General features: G+C 33.9%; 1 protein-coding gene across 1 annotated transcript; it reads left to right on the top strand.

The window, feature by feature from the left end:
* Window positions 1-12,983: 12,983 nt before the first annotated feature.
* On the top strand, window positions 12,984-13,705 carry LOC121735358 (enhancer of split malpha protein-like). The gene has a single exon (XM_042126160.1). The coding sequence runs from the start codon at window positions 13,029-13,031 to the stop codon at window positions 13,494-13,496; it is 468 nt and encodes a 155-aa protein (XP_041982094.1). The 5' UTR covers window positions 12,984-13,028; the 3' UTR covers window positions 13,497-13,705.
* The last annotated feature ends 10,755 nt before the right edge of the window (window positions 13,706-24,460 follow it).

Raw genomic sequence — 24,460 nt, 5'->3', positions numbered from 1 at the left:
TCGGATTACTCACCAATTAACTTAATCGATACAAATTACTTTAACTCCATCAATAAAAAAAATAATCAGGTGATTAGAATGCAAAACCAAGTTCAAATATCAAGTGAACCAGTTATCAAGATCAACATTATCCTAAAGTTACTACAACTAATTCTGAAAGTGATTACCGTCGACATGTCTTCCTAGCTTCTAATCATCATAAACTATTTATAATTGGTTTAGTAATTAGTCGAGTTTCTGAAGGTTATTAAATTAGGATTAACAGGGGACTCTTTGACATGCCAGCCCCCTGGCTGTTATATGAAATATGTTGAAAACGCCGACATTTCGTTACAAAGTTTTTGTGGGTCTGAACTAAATGTAGAATTAATTTGAAGGATGTTTCTTACAGTGGTGAAAGATTTCCCAAAATGTGTCTTTAATGATAGATATGTAGGAGCGAAAAAATTGCATTTCTTTTAAAAGACAATGAAAGTTTTGCTAGTCTTCCTTTTTTGTAACAAATGCTGATCAAGATATCTTTGCTACTTATTAATCCATGTTCAATAAGAAAAATTTGCCAGAGTACAACGATTTTTTAACAAAAGTTTTAATAAATTAATAAGTGTTTTATAAAACCTTAAACTATTTACTTCAGAGTTATGTACCTACATACTTTAATAATATACCAATTAATTCGTAATCATTTACGTCATTTCCTTTGCTAGTACAAAATATCATTGGTACCTGCAAGTAACGTCCGGCGCACGCGCATCTAATTTCATAGATGTTATCTTAATGCAATGTAGCAGCCACAAGGAGTATCAGATAGTACGCCATATTTTACGTACTTAATACCCTAGTGGTTTGTAGGTTTCATTTGAAATGTACCGCGTTCCGACGATGTAAGAGCTGCAAGAAAAAATAAAAAAGCTTGAATGAAGGAAAATCCATTCTGTCCCTTCTAATATTCAAAATTTGAAACTGTATGTATGTCTGTTACCTATGCACGCTGAAATCACAGAATCAATTTAGATACTTTGAGCCCGGAAAAAGTAAAGGATATTATGTGTTATTTAGCGATAAATTATTTTTGCGCGACCAAAATTGCTGGCTACGAATAGTTTTTCTTATAAAAAAAAAGAAAGACGCGTAAACTATCAATGTTTACTATCGTTGGCAAGTAACTGTAGATATTTTTTACCCAAACCATAACACGTTATAAGATTTTTAAGGCTGCATTATTTTAGGATAACAAAAATAAGGATATTCGAAACACGTGCTAACATTCCTGAACAGTTCCTGGGTTAACACGTGATACCCCCATAAAATGGGACAAAAACTTTTTAATAATATCCACTATCACGATTTTGGTGTTCCATAGTTGGATGTGTCGAATTCCTATTGGATACATCGTTAGAATTCTTGCACGTTATTTGGTAAAAATATAGTTTTGTGAACCAGATTCCTACTTGATAATAGAAAGGGTGTTTTAATGATGTAAGGAAAGATAGTAAACATTTAAATATTTAATCGGATCGAGAAGTAAAGCTGAGGGTACTAATAAGGATTGTTAAGAAGGTTGTAAGGAGTACCCAAAGGTTTAACCATCAGTAGATATAGGCAACCAATAACCACGACGCGGACGTGGATATTTGAGAAAAAACTTAAAAATCTTAATCTAAACAGACATTTATTATCATAATTTTATTAGTTTTTATATCATTTCATAGTGGTTTTTATATTATAATATTATATGTTGCAACCGGCGGCTTAGCTAGGTTACAGCATAACCTGTGCAGTGTTAAAACGCTAAAGAAAAAAAAAGAAACTTACAAAAAACGTTTTTCATGCCAATATCATACCTCAAATTTAAAATAATTAGTCCCTGATAACCCTAAAATTATTTTGACCACTTTGGTTCGACATGTCGTGTCTCTTAGGTGATCTATACAAAATTATAAAAGTTTTACAGAGACACTGATGACTGACAAAAATTTAATTTTACAATATAACCTGCCATGCCATCAGATTATTCTTATAAACCATCTATTACTAAAACTATATTAAATTGACGCATAATTACGTACCTTTCTGTCAAGAACTCAAGAGTCAACGACTCCTAAATATCTATCATATCCCCATCTAGCACAAACCATCTAAAAGCATTAGTTGGTGAATAAAAAAAAATAAAAAAATGGTGGCAACCAACCCCGGTCGGTTATTATCTCCGAACACCGAACTCATTTTAGCCGTAATAAGATAACATTAAGAAACGAAAAGGTCAGTGGTTCGCAAAAGTTAGGGGTACTAAACTCGCGAAGATATTATAGTAACGTAGTATCTTCTGGCTTGTTTTTGAAAGTGTAATAACTTATAAGTTGATAAGCAAGAATCAATATTGTTAATAGATTAATTATGTTTTACTTCATATAACACTTAAAAGCTTTAAAGAGTGTTTTTCCGTTTCTAATGCTTATTGTTACTGAATAAGTTACCTGTTATATCTACTTTTAAAATCTGACTTGAGGAATTTTTCTTCAAAAACTGAGCAGTTTACAACACCGAGAAATTAGCTCGGCTCCTAACTCCATATTATATTTTATTAAAAAAATGAATAAAATAAAATAAAAATCAATTATTTTCAGACCAGTGATCCAAAGTGTTATAACAATTAGACTTAAAACTTATTAGAACGAGATATATAGTTAACTTCTGCCTGTTAAATACTAAAATAAGGGAACTCCGGTCCCTAAAGTTTGGGAGTCGTCCCTCCCGGGGCGCATCACGGACCTGTCGCTCGACTTTCGAGTCTCGGGGAACAGGTACTGTTTTTTTCGTTTTCGCGCACGTGTGTAGCCCCTTAATTACCGACACATACCATAAACAGATCTTTACGCTCCCTTAAATAAATCTTCGGACTTTTTGTATTTCGGGCGACTTTTGTGTTTTCTTAGGCCCGTAATTTCGGGGATTCTTCGGGTTTCGGACCGTTTCTCGATGATCGATGCGGACTTTGTTTTCTCAGGTTGGCCCTTGACGTTTATAAAGCTATTACAACAGGATGTAGCGATTATGTGTGTTGCGTAATCTGATAGTGTTTATAAACTTGGGCTTAACGCACTCTATTTTTTAAAGTTTGAGAAACGCTATAATCCAATATTGGTAGGCTCTAGGGCGTTGAGACATTGCCAAAGTAATTTTACAGTTTGCATTTAACATGCTATTTAGTTATTTATGTTTATTTTATGTTTAATTATATTACCCAATAGCAAAAATAGCATAAAAAAGGCGGCCTGATTAATGCTGGCAGTCAATAAAATATTTAAAAATCTTTTTGCTGCGGTAAAAAAAAACATTTGAAATCCGAATTTATTTATAGAATTCTCTTATCGGAAGTGTCACTATCAAAAGGGCGCAGTCTCCTTTAAGATAACAGAACTTTATAGTGGTGTTAAGAAATATTTATCTTTTGGTATCTTTTTTTCTTTATCGCTATTATTTAGGGTCACGATAAGATTTATCCGCCATTAGTGTTAAGTTTTGGGGTTTGGTGAAGGGCAATAAAAAATGCGGTTTCGTCCTAAAGTTATCTGGAGGGTTTGATAAGGGCGTGCTGTTTTTAAATAAGGCTTTATAACCCTTGACTGGTTATCGCTGTTTTTTAATCGTTTCCGCTCAGGCTACCGCTTTTGGTGCCGCCTGAAACTACTTGATTTTTGTAGCATAGCATAGGACAACAGCAGCCTTAGAAGAGCTATAGCCTATATAGATTGAAAATTGCAGTTTGTTTTGATCTGTCCTTTCCAATCTGTCAGTGTCTATTTCTGAGTGGAAAAACATCTTTTACATGGCTATATTGTAAAGTAGATATAAACGAATTTCTTACGTTAATGATTCTTAGAACTCAATCCAAAAGTGCGTGTGGTCTCGAAATACCCAAATTAATCAACAAAATTACCAAAACCGATGCAATAATTGTGCATATAAACTCTAAGTTTATGACATAATGACAGAACGATAAAAGAATAAAACTAATGATTTAAATTGTCTATGGTCCAAAAACAGGTGAACTCATTTGCTAACAAAATGATACTGATTCACCAATTAGTAATTTTAGAGTTACCTAACCACAGAAAAACCTTTATATTCGCATTATAAAACTCTATCTAGATTGGCACTTTGACCACAGCCTCCGACATAGATGTAATTTTCTACTTATAGTGTATATTATCTAATATATAAAAATAAGTCGGGATTTCCTTCCTGACGCTATAACTCCAGAACGCACGATGGAAAGGTCTCGAGCTCCGTGAGGTCCCGAGACCTTTCCATCAGAAAAAACTTCAAGAGAAAAGCAGGAAAACAGGGAAAACCATTTTATGGCAAAACAACATTTGCCGGGACAGCTAGTTTTTTATAAATAAATTTAACTTTGCATTTTTTTAATGAATTATTATTTACTTTTTTTCTATACATAAAACTGTTCCAAAATCATTTCGTAATTAATAGGTATGATGATGAACATCCAAATGATCCGTTTCATTTTGATCAGCTAACCTGCACAATTTAATTTTAAAAAAGAAACGTCCATAGATAATAATCATATAGAAGCCCAAACCACGTAACCACCATTTAACTCATGGATCATTTTGACCCAAAAGGGTTAAATTACTCACCCCATCAAAGGGTTGTTTAGCTGTGGTTTAACTGCCTTCAAACTTATTAAATAGGGTTGTTATGTTGATTGACGGAGGTGATTTTGTGTATATATTTTATTTTGATCCTTAATGTTTTCTAGGTAAACTTTTACATCATAAATAATACGAATTAAATTAATACTCTATGAAATTTTATTTATTGGATGCTATGCGATGATAAAAAGTATCCCATGTCCTTTCCCGGGACTGAAATTATCTCTATACTAAATTTCAGCAAAATCGGTCCAGCCATTTGGGCGTGAAGAGGTAACATACAGACATTATTTCCATAAAAAGCGTATTTTTATCAGTTTCCTAAATTTGAGAAATTCTTAAGGCTTTTTTGATTTGAAAACTATCTTTAGGACCACTTGACCCTTTGAAATGGAGATAAGACAATTCCAAAGATAATGCCAAACATTAAAGAGAATCAATTATCTTAAAGGTTGCAGTAAAGTTGACGATTAAATGTTTTTTAAAAGCATTTGATTGTTACATCGATAAAGTGTAGCCATCGTCTTAGCATTCATTACTACCCCGATTTTGGTATTTTTTATCAATATTGTATTAAAACAACTTACGTATCCATTCAGTTTAAATCTCATGTAATGACAAACGCATTTTGTTTGCTCCAAAGACTTGATTTATATTATGCGCATTATATTAGAACGGCAAGTCTAATTTGAGGATATTCATTTAATTTTTTAACTAGAACCTTAACTTTCATTCGGGTTTATTCGGGTGACTTTTATAATATATTTAGGATTTAGTCTCTTCTCTCATATTTTATGGTAGATGCCTACAATATAATACATTTTAAACAATATTTTTAGTCGTTGCACTTACATAAGAACTTGGCAATCACCGGAGACAGTCAAAGGAATAATAAAATTAAAAAATACTTGAAACCAATCATGGCATTAAAATAGTAGGTGATTAACGATTCTCAAACAGGCGGCACAGTGTGTGAAAAAATCGGACGTCCTTAGAAGTCAGTAAACTATCTAAAAATATTTATTTCATACCTATAACAAAAAAGTATTACTGCCATAAACGGAGTACTTTTTGTTGATGAATATTTCAATAAGCCTTCTCTAACACCGAAGAGCTTTTTACATCCAGTCACAAAGAGGATATAAACTAGTCATTAGAATTCTTGAGTTTTAAATAATTCTTAAACAACAGCCAAGAACCATAAATAAACAAAATATGTAAAATACAATTTATCTTCTAACCTATCTATATATTAACGCGCGAGAAAATAACACGATAAATTAACATGCATTTCAAAACGATGATATAAACACAAAAACAATATATTAAGATAAAATTACATTATAGAGCAGAATAAATGTAATAAATATAAAAAATTTGAATAAATAATGGAAAAGTTTACGAAGGCTACGCACGGCGCACACCCTGAGTACAATCTATCAGATTCTGACAATTATTAAATTTGTCATTTTCTGACCTCGGCGTGACCCGAGAGATCTGACCTCCGTCAGTTGCGAGATCGTTTGAATTTAAATTATTTGTTTAACAACATTAATAATCTTATAAACGACACGTGTGCATTTAAATTAACCATATACGGATATTTATTTATGAATTTTAACAAGTTAGTCAATTTCAATATATTTAACTATAAATCTGTTTTAAATTGTTTATCGTTGAGATTTCTTGAATATTTTCTAAATTTTGTAACTGTTTAAAATATATTTTATATTATAAATTCAATATTAGTTAATCGATTTGATAATAATACTAAGAGGGACCAGAACCACTACATACATAAATTATACATACATATAATAAAATGCAACAATTCCGCTGTGTAGTTATTATTAGGTATATTGTATACTTTCTTACTGCGCTTCGTTAAGAATAATTACAGTTACAAATTTTGAAAATTACCCAATTCAAACAAGAATTGAGGAATATAAAAAACCCCCGCCAAAAAACTTTAAAAAGCAATAAAATAATATTAAGTTTAAATAATTCCTAAGTTGTCAAGGTGTGTCGGGCGACACACAGACAGACAAACAGACAGACAGACAGACACGTCAAACTTATAACACCCCTCTTTTTTGTCGGGGGTTAAAAATAACTACAAATCAATAAATGAGATAACATTAAAATTATAATTATCTTGATCATAACCTACTCTATTTCATAAAATAATTAGTATTCATTGAATTTTTATGTAATTTGTTCTGGGCGTATTAAATGTATGATTCGATTCAGTATCGTGCTGTTACCGCCATGAATAATGATATTTATTGGGTAATATACAGTACTTCAATTCGGTGATGAAGGTAGCAAATCAAATCGTAATATATCCCACAAGAAGCATATCTAACGCATTAAATATCTACGTAATAGGATCGAGTTTATATCAAATGGATAGAGTAATCAAAGATTTTGTATGCCCCAGTCAAGACTTCAAAAATATAGATAGCCCATAAGTGTGAGATTAAAAACATAGACTTTCGTAAAAATCTCTGTAAATTATTGTAAGCATTAGCAGCTTTTGCTTGTCTTTTTTGGTTTTTTGTATTTTGCTCAGTTTTTCTATTTTCTTTTGGTGTTTAAAAGTGTATGTAGCGGATAACAATAATTATTGTGTAACATGTAATAAAATATTTAGTTTTAAAGAGCTGTATACAGTTAGAATTGGACTGCAGATTGATGTAAGTTATTGTGTTTAAAAATATTGTATATTATTTATAGTCTGTACTCGTAGTCTGTTTATAGCCTGTTACTGTATTTGATAAATAAAATAAAAATAGCTAGAAAATATATTTTTACTTAGAAGTACAGCTTATACAGGGCGTAAATAACACAAAGTTCTACCACTTTGTGTTATTACATTCGCTGAAAGAGTTAAAAGATTGCATAATTTTTCTTTCAAACGCAATTCAAAAATATTCTATACCTTTCGATAAAATCCATGTTCAAAAGTTAAGACGACAAAAATATACGGTTAAATAATCATTACAGTAAAAACGATTTTCATATTCTTCCATACGTGTAAATAGTTTTTTTTTTTTTTAGATTTATTTGAGAATTATTTTGTGTCTTATCAATATGACCAAACTTAATATACCACATGTAAAGATACACTTCTACTTTATTCTTAACTCTGGATACTTAGACATTAATAATTATTCTCGACAATTTATACTATCGTGATCAGAAAATCTGTTACATTTATATCGGAGAGGCAAAGCCGGCCGAGTCAAATTGTTAATTGTTCTTACACATTTTTTTACTTTTACTCCCGAGCTACGTTTTTAATAAGACTTTAATGAGCCTGCCATAGAGAGAATGAAGGTTTAAGTTAAGTCATTACAATATGTTCAGAAAAAATATCATTACCAAAGAGCTTATATACGTTTTTTAGTTTAACATTATTAAACGCATCTGTACTAATATTGTAAAGAGAATATCATGATCATGTTTTTGTACGTTTGTTTCTAAATCACGCAAATTTATTTACACCATAATTAACATTTTTGTTTCGGTCATTTTAAAAACTTCGTTTAATCATTAACAGTCCATATAAATAAATTTGAGCGAAAGGGAAATTAGATTTTTTCTTTAAATCGGAACAGACACCAGCCCCCTTAGACAAGGTATCTTTCGTTAAAAACGATGACGAAATTCGTTATCAAAATGTATGCGGTTTGACATAAGTCATCGCTAAATGACATTTTGCTTTCGAAGACTAATGTCAAATCCCATACATTTTGATAACGAATTTCGTCATCGTTTTTAACGAAAGGGATTTTTGCTACGGCCTCTGATTACAAGCGCTTTAATTAGAAATTCACATTCTACTAAATGGATAATTTTCACACATTCCATATAATTACTTTATGCTCAACTCCTCCCTTTCTCGTTAACGACTTAACGGGAGTTTGACGAGCGGTTTAGAGTTAATAAGGTTTCAAAGTTTAACGCGCTAGTCAAGTTTACTTCAAGTGATTAATTAAAGTAGGGGAAAGGTGAGAGTTTAAGTACTGAGAGTTGCAATTATGTCTCGGCATAGTTTTCTGTATTTTAAAGACCTCTAGATCTTCTTATATATGATAGAAAAAGCAATTTATTTTTAAGTTTTTCACTCAAAAGTAGGTACTTAAACTTAGTTACCAATGGATTAAAATTTATAATAATTTACTGGGAAAATTATGTAAAATAGGTTATATTATGTAGGTTATATAATAGGTTATATTATATATAGGTTTTGCTTCAGATTATAACAAAATTTCATACAATTTTGACAGTAAACATGATTTTTTTACCCATCTACTACCATAATAACATGAAAATAGCATTTCAAAGGCCGGGTAATTTACAAAACATAATTATTAGGTTTCCAGTTCTATGCTGAATAGAACGATCGTTGCATACATTCATAAATCACATCCAACAATAGCAATTATAACACACGGCCCCAATCATACAAATGCAAAATCATCCAACCATTTTTTATTTTAAATACAAAATGAGTTTACCTGCGATTAATTCTTCAACAACCCCTGAAACTATCCCTATTGTAACCACGTTACCTTTTCGCTCAAAAAACACTATCTCAACCAACGTATACCTTATTTCTCATGTCATAAGAGTGTATTTAGTGTGACATTGAAATTTCGTAGCATATTTGTTTTGTAGTATCACAATGCGTAGGCGCAACAAGTGTGCAAGCAAAAAATAAACGATTAGGGCTGATTTATAGGACCTTTTATTTTCCACCCTCGGATTTATTCAATCATTACGCAACCGAAGTTCCCACACTGCGTGACAGTTTGGAGATTGGCTTTTTCGCTTTTAGGCTGCGCGGCCGATTACATGGGTCAATATTTCTTTATCGCTTCAGAAAAAAATAATGTAATTTTTCTTATATTTCTGATCTCTTGGCAACTTCTTTGGTTATCGAAAATATGAAGATTATAAGGGTGGGTTGCACCAACTTACTTTAACTATAACTGTAAATTTAACTAGAACTACAGTGCAAAATGTCAAAGTTTTGGTTAAGGACGCCATATTTAACGGTAACCATAACCGCTCATACTTACCTATATCGAAACTTTTTGTGAAAATTTACTGTTTCACAGTGTTGTACGTTAGCATGATTTTTAAATCATGCTTTTCATCAAAAAAAAGTTGAGGGATTTATCCCATGTTACCTCCCTCATCCCTTGTCCAGGTCACGTGGCCGTATAGGCTATCACATGTCACGCCGCAGGACCACCAAATTTAAGGTACCGTATCATAAATACCTTGAACCGTGTAAATACCTCCGTCACCCCGGGTACCTCCGTCACCCCGGGACCTCCGAGTCAGGACCGCGTCACGTCATAAACATCCCGGGTCATAGTGACACGGGACCATACCTTTCACGGTGGTACTGTCATTAATATCAATATTGTTTTTTGGTCCCTTTGTTTTATAAGCTGTGGAGTGTGCCTGGGATATTGATAATGTGTAAAAATGGCTTAATTTCTCCTTTACTGGAGTATTACGATACAGATAAAGAAGCATTAACTAGTCAGACTAAAGGTGTGAGTGTCAAAACATATAACAGGATAAATATCTTATTGGACTTTTATGATACGTTTACACGTCCGTTCATTACAGAATTTCAGCTAATAGAATCCCTGGGACCATAGGCCTATTAGCAAAAACTATGATCCTACAAAAAGCATAAAATATGTATTTTACTCCATGTAATCTTCTAAGAATCCATTTTGGAGCGCTCGGAGGTGTAAAAAATCTAATATTTTATATATCATCATCTCAACCGTTGCTAAAACCCTTAGGTGTGACAAATACCACATATTGCACAAAAGGGCCATTACAACCCTGAAGCGACAAGTGTATGGGGGCCTATCGTACCCCACGACAATAAGTCACCAAGTGGGTAATATATTCAACCCCAGGCGTGGGAAGGTTAAGCGTCAGGTGTAGTGATTTGTTGAGGGTGAATTTTGTTTTTTTAATCCCTTTTGAAAGTGAGTTTAGTAAACTTTTTAACGGAAACATTGCAAGAGTCTGAATTGTATAGCTGTATTACGTTACGTAATATAATACAATATATTCTCTGGTTGTATAATGTATAATGTATTTAATAAGACAACTTCATAATAAATTGAATATTCATTAATAAATGAGAAAAGAAATAAATTACTTTAGGGACTAGACTTCAGACTTTGTAGGTTATCTACTTTGTTTATTAAAGTGGATAAGAAATAAAAAAATCTTAATTTTATCATCGCTTTATTATTTATGTCATTTTTCTTATAATTAGTTAACAAGATTAAATAATGCAAATAATTTAAAGATATTATAATATAACAATGGATAAAGAAGTAATTTTACAAATGGCAAACAAGTATTAAGATAATACTTTTGTAAAACAATTACAATTAAATTTCTCAGCAATAAAATACAATACAATTTAAAAATATAATTATCTAAGAAAAAGTTAAAAAAGAAACATACTTAAACCAAAAAATATTATCAACTTTGCTACAATTCATTTTGATCTGACTGTAAAGATTAGGCTCTAATACAACTAAGTTAAATGTTATGTATCAGCCACGTAACTAACAAACATAAGTGTCAAGTTTACGAGTATTTAAAAAAAAGAAGTTAGCAAGCCTTATAGAGTGACCGCGACCGCGTTGAAGTCTAATGTATGCTACGAGATTCGTAGTACAAAAAATTCAAAAATTAAAGATGCATTAGCACCCTAATATCTAACCATAGAGACAATTATATGAAAATCATAATCAAACGTCATTAAATCTTAGCCATAATATGTGTAAATGTGTCTAAAATGCCCAAAGTGGTCCTAATACACATTTAATTATCGTCCCAGTGACCCCTTTACACTTGTTTACATCTTAATCCCGGGAACGATCGCGGGCGAAACGGGACCGCTTGCCATCTGTCGTATCGCCGAAAAAACCTCAATGTGCAACCCTGGGAACCGTGGAGCCGAGAGCGTTCCCACGAACACCCCTCAATTCAATAACCAAATTAGCCTTTACGTTACCCTATTTCGGATATGAAGGATTCTGCATCTATTCATCGATAAAAAATATCTGTTGTCCTGCTCGCGCGTGCGGTGGTTTCCTATCTCCATCCCTCTCGAATGCACGTGTTCGGAGATCGTATATTTAATCTGTGCTCGTGTGTGTGCGCGTAGCACCTGCCGGCGCGCGCGCAGCCCATTGGCCGCCGCTATCATCTCACAGATTTCTTTTTAACTTTAACTTTTTTGTAATATCTTTCGGACATTAAAAAAATTCGAACACGTTACGACCCGTACGGGCATGATTTCGTGCGTAGGTGGTATACCAAATCTATAATGAGGCATGCCTTAGGTTTTTTTACATGCGTGGGTCGATTAGAAAGCTTTACTTTATTACAATAAAATAATTTATTTATTTCAATCTAATACTCTAACATTGTTAACTCTAAAGAGGGTAAGTGTGTCAGAAATTGAGAATCAGGTGTATCATTGTCACGCGCCGTACACGCGATTAAACAGGGGTCGTCCCCCTGCCTAAATGACCCCAGCACCGTTACAATGCATTGTTTTGGTCTCACGCCGCTTGGGGTCATGTGGGACCCCAGCACGAGCCCAGCACGTGACCTCTATGATAAAACCTCATTCCTATGATTGTACTCTGTGCATACATTAGGGTTATAATAATGAAATACTCTAACTTGATTATTTACATTATCAAGTGTTTTCAAGTGGTTTGTTTGCTTTTAATTTTGGATTAAAGTTTTTTTTAATACGATAAAAATATACAAACACAAATTTAGATAAGTTACAGTTAGTTAATACTGCATACACATACAAAATAAACCCAGTACTCTTTCCACTAAATGCATGCCATAAATACACAAATCACAAAAACTTTACGGTTCTAATAAAAACCTCAGACCATAAAAGCTCATTAGCATAAGTACACCGAAATAAAAGTAACAGTAGGCTTCTATTCCACGACAAGTGGCAATTGTTTAAAGTAACAATTGTTTAACAATAACCCTCGTCGAAAACAATACGCAAACAAAAACAATTGTTCGTAGCTAATTACTACGGCGTAGCACTTCGTAGACCGTAACTAACAATAAACAGTTTCAACTATCATAAGTGCAGTATTGTGATAAAGTTTATGAAAAATATCACAGGGGTATCACGCACACACCCACACACGCACAGGGGTGATGCGTGCGCGTGTGTCGGGGGCGGGCGCGCGAGTATATAAGGCCGCGCGGCCGCTCAGCCCCACATTCCCGCTCGCTCTCTCGCCAGCAACACACGCCAACATGTCTCACTACGCTAACAACGAGTACATCATCTCGACCAACAACTCGATCAACGAGAATAAACACAACACCGACAAGATGAAAAACAGCGGCTTCAAGGCTCTCCTGAAGCCGCTCATGAAAATCATCAAGAAGACGACGAAGCGCGCGCCGAAACGCGAATCCTGCTACGAGGCGGACCAGAACGACGCCAACGAGGCTCTCGAGAGGAAGATCTACAATGAAATGGACGCGTGCCAATCGGCCGCCTTCCTCGTCAGCAACGCTGACAACTCCTTCGACCTGGTGCCGATCTCCCGGGAAGACTTCTACATCCCGGTGCACTTTGCTCGCACGGACGCCGGCACCTTCTTCTGGACGACGGTCTCGAAGTGCGACGCCGACTTCGCCACCTCCGAAGTTTACACCGAGTGCCAGACCGCGGAGCAGCAGTACCCAGTCTACCAGGACCGCTGGGTCCAGGCCTGAGTCCTCCGACAACGACCACGATCAGTGTCTTCCGTGAAACCAGTGCTCGGTTTCGGCAACCGTCTGTGATGTTAACATAGTGCCATATAGCTTAGGTTAGGCTTCTGAACTCCCGAAGAGCTTTAATAATTTATATTGTGATATAGGATTAGGGATTTATTATTGTGATCGAATGCTTTAATAGATGTAGGCTATTTATGAACAAAGTTATGAATAAAAAACAATTTACCATATATCATCTTTTGATTGACACCCCTAGAATAAGTTAAACTGACAGCCTTGAATAAGTTAAACTGACAGCCCTAACATAAGTTAGCCTGGCAGCCCTAGTATAACCTGTCTGGCTTCATTTGGGGCCGGTTTTGGCCTGCGATCCAGCGCGAGCCAAGACCGGTCCAGGCTGCGCACGTGCAAGGCCCGCGGCGCGGCTACCGGGTTTTTAATGACCGCTCTTCGTTTTGCCGCGCTTTTTCTTTTCAAATTCTTTTGCATAAAGAGAAACTGATTTAGTACTTAGTTAAAATACTGAAATAATATAACACCTAAAGATTACTGAGCATATTCTTAGATTTATTAGAACAATAAAAGAGGGATTTATAAGAATTCTATTGAAAATAACTAATGATACTTCTCATATTGATTACTAGCCTTTGACAAAAAAGGGGGGTCATATTGTTTATATTTATGGATGTTATTGTGATTTTTGATTTTGCACACCAAATGAGATGAGAATTTAGAGGGAATTTTGAATGAGAAAATTCTAAAGTAATGATAAACAAGTAATTTTTAATCTAACGCCTGACCTCACGTAATCTTAGTAAAAATAATCATCAATCAGCTACAACACACATTTTCTTATGTCATGCTACATGCAGTTTTTTTTAATGAAATAAGGGGGCAAACGAGCAAACAGGTCACCTGATGGAAAGCAACTTCCGTCGCCCATGGACACTCGCAGCATCAGAGGAGCTGCAGATGCGTTGCCGGCCATTTAAGAGGGAATAGGGTAATAGGGGAGGATAGGGATGAAAGGGAAGGGAATAGGGGAGGGTAGGGAAGGGAATAGAGTAGGGTATTGGGCATCCGGTAAACTCACTCACTCAGCGAAACACAGCGCAAGCGCTATTTCACGCCGGTTTTCTGTAAGAATGTGGTATTTCTCCTGTCGAGCCGGCCCATTCGTACCAAAGATGGCTCTCCCACGTCCCCACGTAGTTAGTAAAATATGTACTGGAAACATGGCTACGATTATAACTAAATACAATAAATAGGGTAAATGTGCATAGGCAAATTTTAAGGCGTTAGTATTATTGAATCAAATTGTACTATGCAGGAAATTGATTCCTAGGCAGTTGACAGACTAACGTCATTTGTCATGTCAAGTTAATGTTTATTGTGATCTGTCGGTTGGGTTTGAACTTTGACGTAACGCGACCAAACTACGTAGGTCCCCCATCTGCCTAGGAATCAACTTCTCTGATAGTACATCAAGTTATTCAAAATTGTTAGTAGTGTTAGTTTTCATAGGAGAGATACTGAAACTTCATGTAAAATCATAAGATGTATAAGTAGGTTTATGTAGGTATATATTATAAGTTTATATTATAGGTTAGAATTTGTTATTCATATTGTCAAATAATTTGTTTATTTTTATTTACCATTGCGTACGAATGTCATCGCAAACTTAGGTTTTCTAACATTTAAACCTGTAAAAACTAAGAAAAACTACCACATGCAGGTTCAAATAACGCATCTAACGACAAATTAATTCTAATGACATTAAAACACTAATTATACCAAAAATCCTAATTTATTACAAAAATAAAAACAACCAGTTTCATCTTAATTAAATTATTGATAGCGATATTGGCAATAAAGTCCAAGGAAAGTAAAAAAAGCAAGCACGTCTCGACAAGTTCCAACCTGTTAAAACCATGCAAAAGCTTGTAAAAGTTGCACAATAAGCTCAAAGCTCAATAGGACATATACAAAGAAATAATTTATGCATTCAACTTGCACGTGCAGGTATGCAAACAATGCATGCTGTGTCCAAACAATGTCTTCCAAAATTATAATAAAAAATTTAACAAGCAAGCAGATATTGCATGAAAATGACTTTTGTAAATGCATGTTATTATAACATTTCCTTGTTCTCTTAAACCATGCTTTGCTCCTTTTATTTTTTAAATTACCCGTAACTACATAACTACCCACATGTAAGTACCATTGCAGCACCACCACCACCGGGTCAAAATTATACGCCACCATATAATAAACTTTTGATAAGCATGTATTAAGTGATGATCTTTTAAATTGCTGCGAAAATTCTCGTACACAAGTACTAAAAAAGGTAAAGAGAGACCTGCGTTTTGTAACGGAGACCTTCTGGAAGATTCGAAAGATAAATTCCAGCAAATTTAATACACTATAAACACCTATTCCATTATAAATAATGATATGCGCGCGCCGTGGGAAAAATCGGAAAGGTGATGCTTAAAAAACTCCAAACGAAACAAATTAACATAGGTGACACAAACAGATACAACTTTTACTCCGCGCTTATGTAGATGGCGGGGAACCAGATATGCAAATATATGACTAAAGTCAGATTACCGCTAGCGCCCAGTCATAATCACCCGCGCAGGGCTGCCGCGAAACGATATTCTAGTCTATAAATTACAAAGTTTACTGTTCCGCGGCAAAAACAGTAAACAATACTATTTCCAGCCTCACAGTTATCCGCCATAAAAGGAGCTAGTACTGTTTTCTTACTCTTATTAAAGTGTGTCATACGGCAAAAAAAGATGGCGTCCCTAGCGAGGTAATAATACCATTTGCGCGCCCGCGGCCGATCCGTGAGAATTTTCGGCAGATGTACAATTCCTCGCTATGAGAGCGTTTATTTTTTTTCCCGTCGTCTTCGTATCGTTTTGGGCCTTGTATGTGAGTCATCGCATTGTGGATGCACGTGTACGCTCGGACTTTCGGGTTTTTTTTTTACTTTTCGGGTTAGAAAGGATTTTTTGCAACCCTTATTTCGAATTCCGCAACTCTTGCAAATTTTTCCATTTATTTTTTGTTCAACAATTTGCACGTGTGCGATAATTGTAGTTATGAAAATCACGTGCATGTTGAATTGTAATAATTCTATTGTTATTTCAAACTTTCTCTGAAATTCGCAAAATTTAATATAAAAATTCTTTATAAATGAGATATTGTATTAAAAAATACGCATTTAAATTAAAGTAGTTAAAATATTTTAGTGCAGAAATTACATTATAACAAATTGTGCATAAAAAATTTGTTTAAGGTAACTTTTACTTAAAAGTATGTCTCACACGTTATACTCATAGTATTTTTGTAATTTATATAACCAAGATAATGTATCATAATCATCCAATTTAAGTAAAAATTCTTAACGAATTAACTATTTAACAACCATCATCACATAATCAACTGTTATAACGTTATAAAATGGCGAATCTTAATTTCTTCTAACTCGGTCAATCATAAATTTATTCATTTTGACATCGTGAGAAACTTAGCAAAGTTTTATTAATAAAGACTATCGAAAAAGATAGCTGTCCTGATGTGGTTTTATTTATGCTTAAAATATTTATGAAATATCAAAAGGATTTATTAGTATTAATAATCAAGCCGTGAAATTTAATTTAATTTTCAGCTCTATGTATAGCTGAAAATTAAATTAGCATTTATAATATTTATAATAAGATATACTGAGTTACCTATTGATATTGTCGATAGGTACGCAGGAGTAATTTTATAGTGCCCAAGTGTGTGCGCAGTACACAAGAGCACTCTCTATTCCTTTTTTTGTGAAATGAAATGAAATGAAAATATTTTCTAAAAGTGTTAACTTTGTGAACACTTTTAGAACGTCGCGTCTACATGAGGCCTACCACTACTCTCATAACACAATGGGACAGAAGACCGACACGACTGGCGAGAGATCATTTTTACATGCCCATCCGACGCATGGATCATCTAACTTGTCAGACAATCAGGTGATCAGCCTGCATTGTCCTAACCAAACAATATTATACGTGGGAGAGCCATGCTTCGGCACGAATGGGCTGGCTCGACCGGAGAAATACCACGTTCTCACAGAAAACCGGCGTGAAACAGCGCTTGCGCTGTGTTTCGCCGAGTGAGTGAGTTTACCGGAGGCCCAATCCCCTAACCCCTACCCTATTCCCTTCCCTACCCTCAACTATTCCCTTCCCTTCCCTTCCCTACCCTCCCCTATTACCCTATTCCCTCTTAAAAGGTCGGCAACGCACTTGCAGCGCTTCTGATGCTGCGAGTGTCCATGGGCGACGGAAGTTGCTTTCCATCAGGTGACCCGTTTGCTCGTTTGCCCCGTTATTTCATTAAAAAAAATGTAACATGTTTCCAACGCGGGAATCGTACCCACGACCTCCGACTCAAGCCACGCTCTTAACCACTGGACCACGGAGGCGTTCGCATTTGTAATTATGGATATAGGCTTGCTAAATTCGAATGGGATAGCTATCCAAGGTCACTGGGAGAAGCTGAAACATGGTGTCAGATAACATTGTGACACTATGAATATATAAATAACATTATGGTAATCTTCTTATTATCATCTGTATGTTTTCGCAAGCGTTTTAACATTAAACATAAATAAATAATATAACTAAGTAACTTTTAATGTAATTTCTGAACATTTAAATATATTTATTATACATTTATTGGTATTTTATTCATGTATTTCTTCTCGTGGTTATTGGTATTTAAACGGTTGTTTATGTATTTATACATACAGTTTTTCATAGTTAGTGTAAGCTTTCTTCACGTTATACTACGTTTCAAATAATTTTAAACTGAAACAAAACATAATGTTTCGACTAAATTGCGTGTGCGACTATATCTTTGAAGCGTGTCATTTAAATTTGTCGCATTATAGCCACCTTTACGCTTTAGCTTTGCTTAGTTATGGATTGAAATGGAACAGGTACAAATCTAGGATTTTTTGCAGTAAAATATTTATACTAGGTGATAATATTTTAGGTTGTGTATTATTTATTATACCCCTATATAGAGTTCGCTGTGAAAGTGGCAGCGCTGAAAGAGTATTATTTTTTGCACCTTTGTAAGAAAAAAATTATGACGCGCGGGCGGGCGCTTGCCCATACTTGAAATCACAAAAAGTTGCTCTATCAGCGCTGCTACTTTAATAGGGAACCCTATACAATCGACACTTACACACCCTAAAGTATTATTACTAAGTTTTGTTACAACCTGTATTTAGATCATTCATTCATACATTTAATACAACCTTGTATGACAATGTACGGTAAATACACACACACCTGAACACATTCGGTGATATCATTACTGTTTGTTACATATTAAAGGCGTTAACTGCCACACTTCAGGGTAGGACTTAGATAATAATATTTAAAAATACTAGGTAGAGCTGCAAGGTGCGTAAACGTAACGTTACCAAAAGTTGGTTCTTGAGAAAATTTTGACACTCTGTCAAATTTTACTTTTGATATAATCTATCATTATGACCAAGTACCAACATACACACCACAAATAGAAAAATCCTAATAAAGATGGCAATAAATTTGGTATATGGCTGCTCTACTTAATGTTTGAGTCCACATCTCAAAGAGATCTAGCTATCTCTTTATGCGCATTTTGAGATATTAATTAGTAATTAATAAATCACAGTCTTCAAACTACATTTAAGTACATCAATATTATGATGTTAGTTACAAATTCAAACATATTGAGTGTATTTTACAAGTGACAAATAGCTTACATAGACCAATTTATTAAGTTGTAGGTCCATAATAATAATATAAACATGAAACAACTATTACATAGTATATAATATTTGTGTTCATATCATAAAGTTATTATGCCTAGCCGAATAGAGAAACAATGGCCTGAGCAAGCGAGATGTCACTATCAGTAACACTGCGTGGTAAAAAGAGACGTGTGATACATGACAGCAGGACCAATTTTTTTCATCTGTTTGACGTCCAGTCGGTACTTATCGGCACGTTGACAATTAATTATCTTAGAAAGATGCTTGTGTAAGTGTATACGTAAACAAATTTTTACACACAGATGTAAATCAATGTCAGTTTCGTTTGACAGCTCGAGATTGTTGCTATATTTCGCTAGGTATATCAACTTTATGGTTCATATTATTAATGTTAGTGTAAAATATTCAATAATAATTCACAATTTTTTTTATTGCTTGATTTATCTTTTGTAACAAAAAGATACGGGCAAAGTACATTTTTGTACGATATAGATTTGTTTGTGAAATGAAAATTAATCCATTATGAAGAAACAACAGACAGACAAACAGATACTTGTTTTAATTTAATATTTGGGATGACATCATTTTAACCTTAATAGTCAAATAATGAGTCATTTTATCGACAATACGTTTAACAACTGTTGAAATTATTGTTTGTTTTGTACTGAAATAATACCACCCATAGCACATTTAACGCTCGTTCATATTGTAGTAATAAATTAATGTCATAATATTATACTATTCTACATCTACAATTTTATGGATTGTAAAATTATATAATGTTTTAGCCTTTATTACTATTTTAACAGTATATTAGGCTTAGCGCTTAAAATATGTTAATTCTATATACATATTTTTAAAATGAACGCTAGTGCAAATTGTAGACGCAATTTTATGAGTAGATTACGTTAAAAGCGGAAGATAAGAGAATTCATTAAAAAAATAACGAGATGTAGGTAATAAAAATATTATAGATGACTATGCCATAGCGCTTTTAAACCAAGAAGATGAACTCTATTCAACGGTAAGGAGAATGAACTCAAATTGAACCTTTAAATAGTTAATTACAACTTACAGGTAATAAAAATACTTCAGTGCCAACAAATAAATTCGAACTTTATAAATAGTCCTTCAGTTTAATTCTAAGCCCTTGCCCTTCAATTGGATTTAACATTATCTGTTACGTTTTCATCACAGCTAAGTTTATTTTCTCACGTTGTTACTGTTATCCAAAGTTTATTCTATAAATAATTTTATTTATTTACTTATTGTCTATTAGATACATATATTACATTGCCTATTGTATGTATATTTGATTGCCTATATTTGAGCTTTTCTCTTCTTTTACAATTGACACTACACTTAATCGTACTTATCACTTTTGCACATCTAGGCACATATTAATTTAATGAGCACATCAGCCGTAACACTTTTTTACCCTTGAAAAAGCTCTGGCACTAACACTATTTTACTCCAGATAATCACTTTAACACTTAACACTTTTTCTACCTAGACAAACGTCGAACTCTTTGGCACTACTACTTTTCTACCCTGGACCAACACTTTGGCACTAACACTTTCTACCCTAGATAGACCCAGTGACACTAGCACATTCTAACCTCACTAAACACTTTCGCACTAACACTTTCTTCCCTAGATAGACCCTTTGACACTAGCACATTCTAACCACCACTAAACACTTTCGCACTAACACTTTTCTAAACTAAGCAATACTTTGACAGCACTTTACACTTTGGCACTAATTTTTCCACACTTGAACACTTCAGTTCCACTTCCTGTTACTTCCTGGTTGAGGTTGCGAAATTAACTGAGCCTCTAACGGTAAATCTCAGTTTTATGTAGGTATCACCCTCTTGTGCAAAATGTATTCCCACGGTAAACTTTGACCCAATTGTCTGCTATTGTATTGTCTTGCGAAGGGGATCTACCTTTCCCCTACTTTATGAACACCTTTATGAAAAGAATCAATAATAATAATACAATACAACAATAATAAGTGTAATTTTTATTATTTAAAAATATTAAATGCAGTCCGCGTTTTGGTATGTAGTGTTCCGATTTGCCACTAGATGGCTCTTTCTCGATAGTTCAATTTGTGCAATAAGCTAATTTTAGGTTTTTATATAATAATTAACTTGTTATCGGTATGCATATTTAATATTTATATTACTATACAGGTTTAATATTTTAAAATATGTAGTCGATAGATTGTTGGTAACTAAGTACATAGTTATTTTTAAATATTTGTTCTTAAATACTTCTATGAAACTTTTCTTTTACTGTTGGTGAAAAATTAAAAAAAAAAACATTTTGTTAGGAATATTTCACAAGTGTTATTTCAACAACAGCTAGTATTATAGCGTACAGTACCGCCTAATTGACAATGACGCGGCCCGTGCGGCGCACGCGCAGCCATTAGATAACAATTGACGGAATTGTTCTCGAATCAACTGGTTGTTAGTTTAATTCTAGCTCCAGTGTTACTTAATAAGTCAGTTGGTATTTTGTAGGGATTTCGATATTATGTTGCCACGTGACTCAGATGTTTAACTTTTGGCTACTATAGAAATACTTATCAAAATATTCCCAAAAACTTCTATTGTGCTCTAAAAGTTGACAGACGTAGAAAAAATAACAACATGAGTCATTCCCGTTACAAAATCATTGCTCATGGACCATGGCTGAATGGCTGTCGTAGTATGGTTTTGCGCAAAAATTGCAATCACTGGTCAAGAAACTAAAAAATAAAGCCGTTACTTAAGGCTGTAAAAGTCGTAGTCTGTAAAAATTTTCCAAAAAAAAAAGTTAATTTCATAATTGGCAATCATGCCACGCTCCCGCGCTCGGGCCGTGGGAACGGCGACAGTTGCGCGCGACGTAACACCACCTGCCCCCTTCGGCAAAAACATTTTGAATTTGGAACGATTCGCTTGACCTTGAATTTTATATTGGATAGATTTTTTATACTTTTTATAGATGCTGTTAATATCGTGATTATCATCAACATTTGCTGAGTTTTACGATTGCTCTATAATGAGGTAGAGATTAATTATAACTGGGTATCTGTGTGCGTCGTCGTGACTAAAGTGGGGCGATAAGTGACAAACCATGCTTAGCAAAAAATATCCATCAGATCTTCTAACAATAGGTATTATGAATACCTACCTACTAGATTTTTGTTACTTATAAGTTATAACTTAGTTATAAAAAGATATTTGTCATAACTTAGTTAAGAGTTTCAGAGCTTGAATCCATATTCAATGATTTGAATATGGAAGCTTTTTGTCATAATAAACCTTTTCCTTAAACTGTAATTAACATTAATTTAAGATGAGACGGTTCCTCAATCATTACTCAATGGTTAAAACATGATTATATCATTAATCGATGCAAAACATGTTGACTGTCATCTCATATAAAGTGTATTTTATTATTTGATAACAATACAAGATAACAAAATATCCAAACATTTATGTGTTTAAATAAAATATGTTAAATAGGCCTTGTCCATTTTTGCCTAATAGGCTGATATTAGGTGTCACTGCATTATAATAATGGCATATTTAAATATATTATTCTCTTTCCTAACCCCCACTAAAGTTCATCACAGTTTTCCTCATCTATGTCATTACTGCCTAAAAGTCATTATTCCATTTCTTCATTCATTAACTACTATCATAGTAATTTTTTACGCGTAATTAAATTTGCAAATCAATAAGATACGCTAACTGGTTTCTTACGTTATGGGAGAGCGCCCATAGACCGCTATGAGTTTTTTCTTTTTTTTTACACGCGTCCCGGCCCGCGCCATATGTCGCGTGGACCGTGGGAGCGCGCGCAATGTGTGCTCTCCTTTATCAACTGTCAATGGGTGTGTGCCAGTATGGCGCGAGCAATTTTAATCCCCTTCGGTATTTAAATTTCTGGATTTTGACAATGTTTTGTGTGATATTGAACAATGAGCATGCGTTCTCAACTTGACTCTACTTTGTAGAGTCTACAGTACCTAGTTGTGAAATGTTTTGTACAAAGTTGATATAAGTAGATATCAGAATTGATTGGCAAATTCAAAACTTGAAATTGTCTACAGTTTCAGCTCAAAAGTTAAAAAACAAATGCCATCTCAGATATATACAGAATTACAGATACCTATGTCCAAATAAAAAGACACTCAAAACTTACAAAGATAAGTGTAGGTATGAAACCAAAAACCTTTACAACTATTACAGATAATATACGTATTTAAATGTCAAGAATAAGAAATAAAACACGAGGGGAGTGCAACTGGCGCGAGCGAGCGTGGGAACGTGACCAGTTTTCAAATAAAGAACGTCTTAGAAAAGGTGCAATTCTTTTTTTCTGTAAACAACCTTTTTTATCTCTAACGCATTTGGAAGTGAAATTTGAAATTTGAACCTTTGGAATTTCGAACTTAAACTTTTTTTAAATGTCGTAACTCGTAAGGTTAGCTAAATTATGGATTGTAGCGTGAAATTAGCGATAAAATTAAGTTTCTACTGTGATTTTGAATCTAGAAATGTTGATAAACTGATCAGATAATCAGTTTTTCAACATTTTCCTTGTTGAGGTAAACCACTATCATAGTAAAACTATTAGCAGGTGCTCAAGCAATGTCCTTTTTGTCAATTTAGTTATTTTCCCAAACGACTTTCTCATTCATTTCAGTCTAGTCTAGAACTAATAAATTGCATCTTTTATTTCTCTTGTGAATATTTTATTAGTATCATAAAACTGTTTGATGCCAATAGAAATCTATATCATATGCATGAAATTATCGTTTCCTTCATAAATATAATATTAATGAGCTTATGCATAAATGTGCAATATGTTCTATATGCATAATTAAGATATCATTTGGCTTTGTTAGCATAATCGTTATTTATTTCTGGACACCTTTTAATTATTTTCATAATATTGTCCATTTGCAAAAGAAAACCAATTTTTTAACTTTATTGTGTTGGCACTTGGCAGCATTGATTTGGATGTCTTCTGCCAAAAAGAAAACCTACTTTCGCAAACTATGTTGCTAAGTTTTCTAACAAATCTATTTTAGTATTTTTTACAACCTAGGTTACAGATTCCTTTGGCAGAAGTTGGCAGA

Source organism: Aricia agestis, chromosome 17, assembly GCF_905147365.1.
Source record: "Aricia agestis chromosome 17, ilAriAges1.1, whole genome shotgun sequence".
NCBI lineage: Eukaryota > Metazoa > Arthropoda > Insecta > Lepidoptera > Lycaenidae > Aricia > Aricia agestis.
Note: the sequence above shows the minus strand (reverse complement) of the source record. Positions and strands in the feature narration are given on the sequence as shown.

Excerpts from the sequence above, each read along its gene's own strand:
- LOC121735358 (XM_042126160.1), top strand. The coding sequence starts at position 13,029 with ATGTCTCACTACGCTAACAACGAGTACATCATCTCGACCAACAACTCG.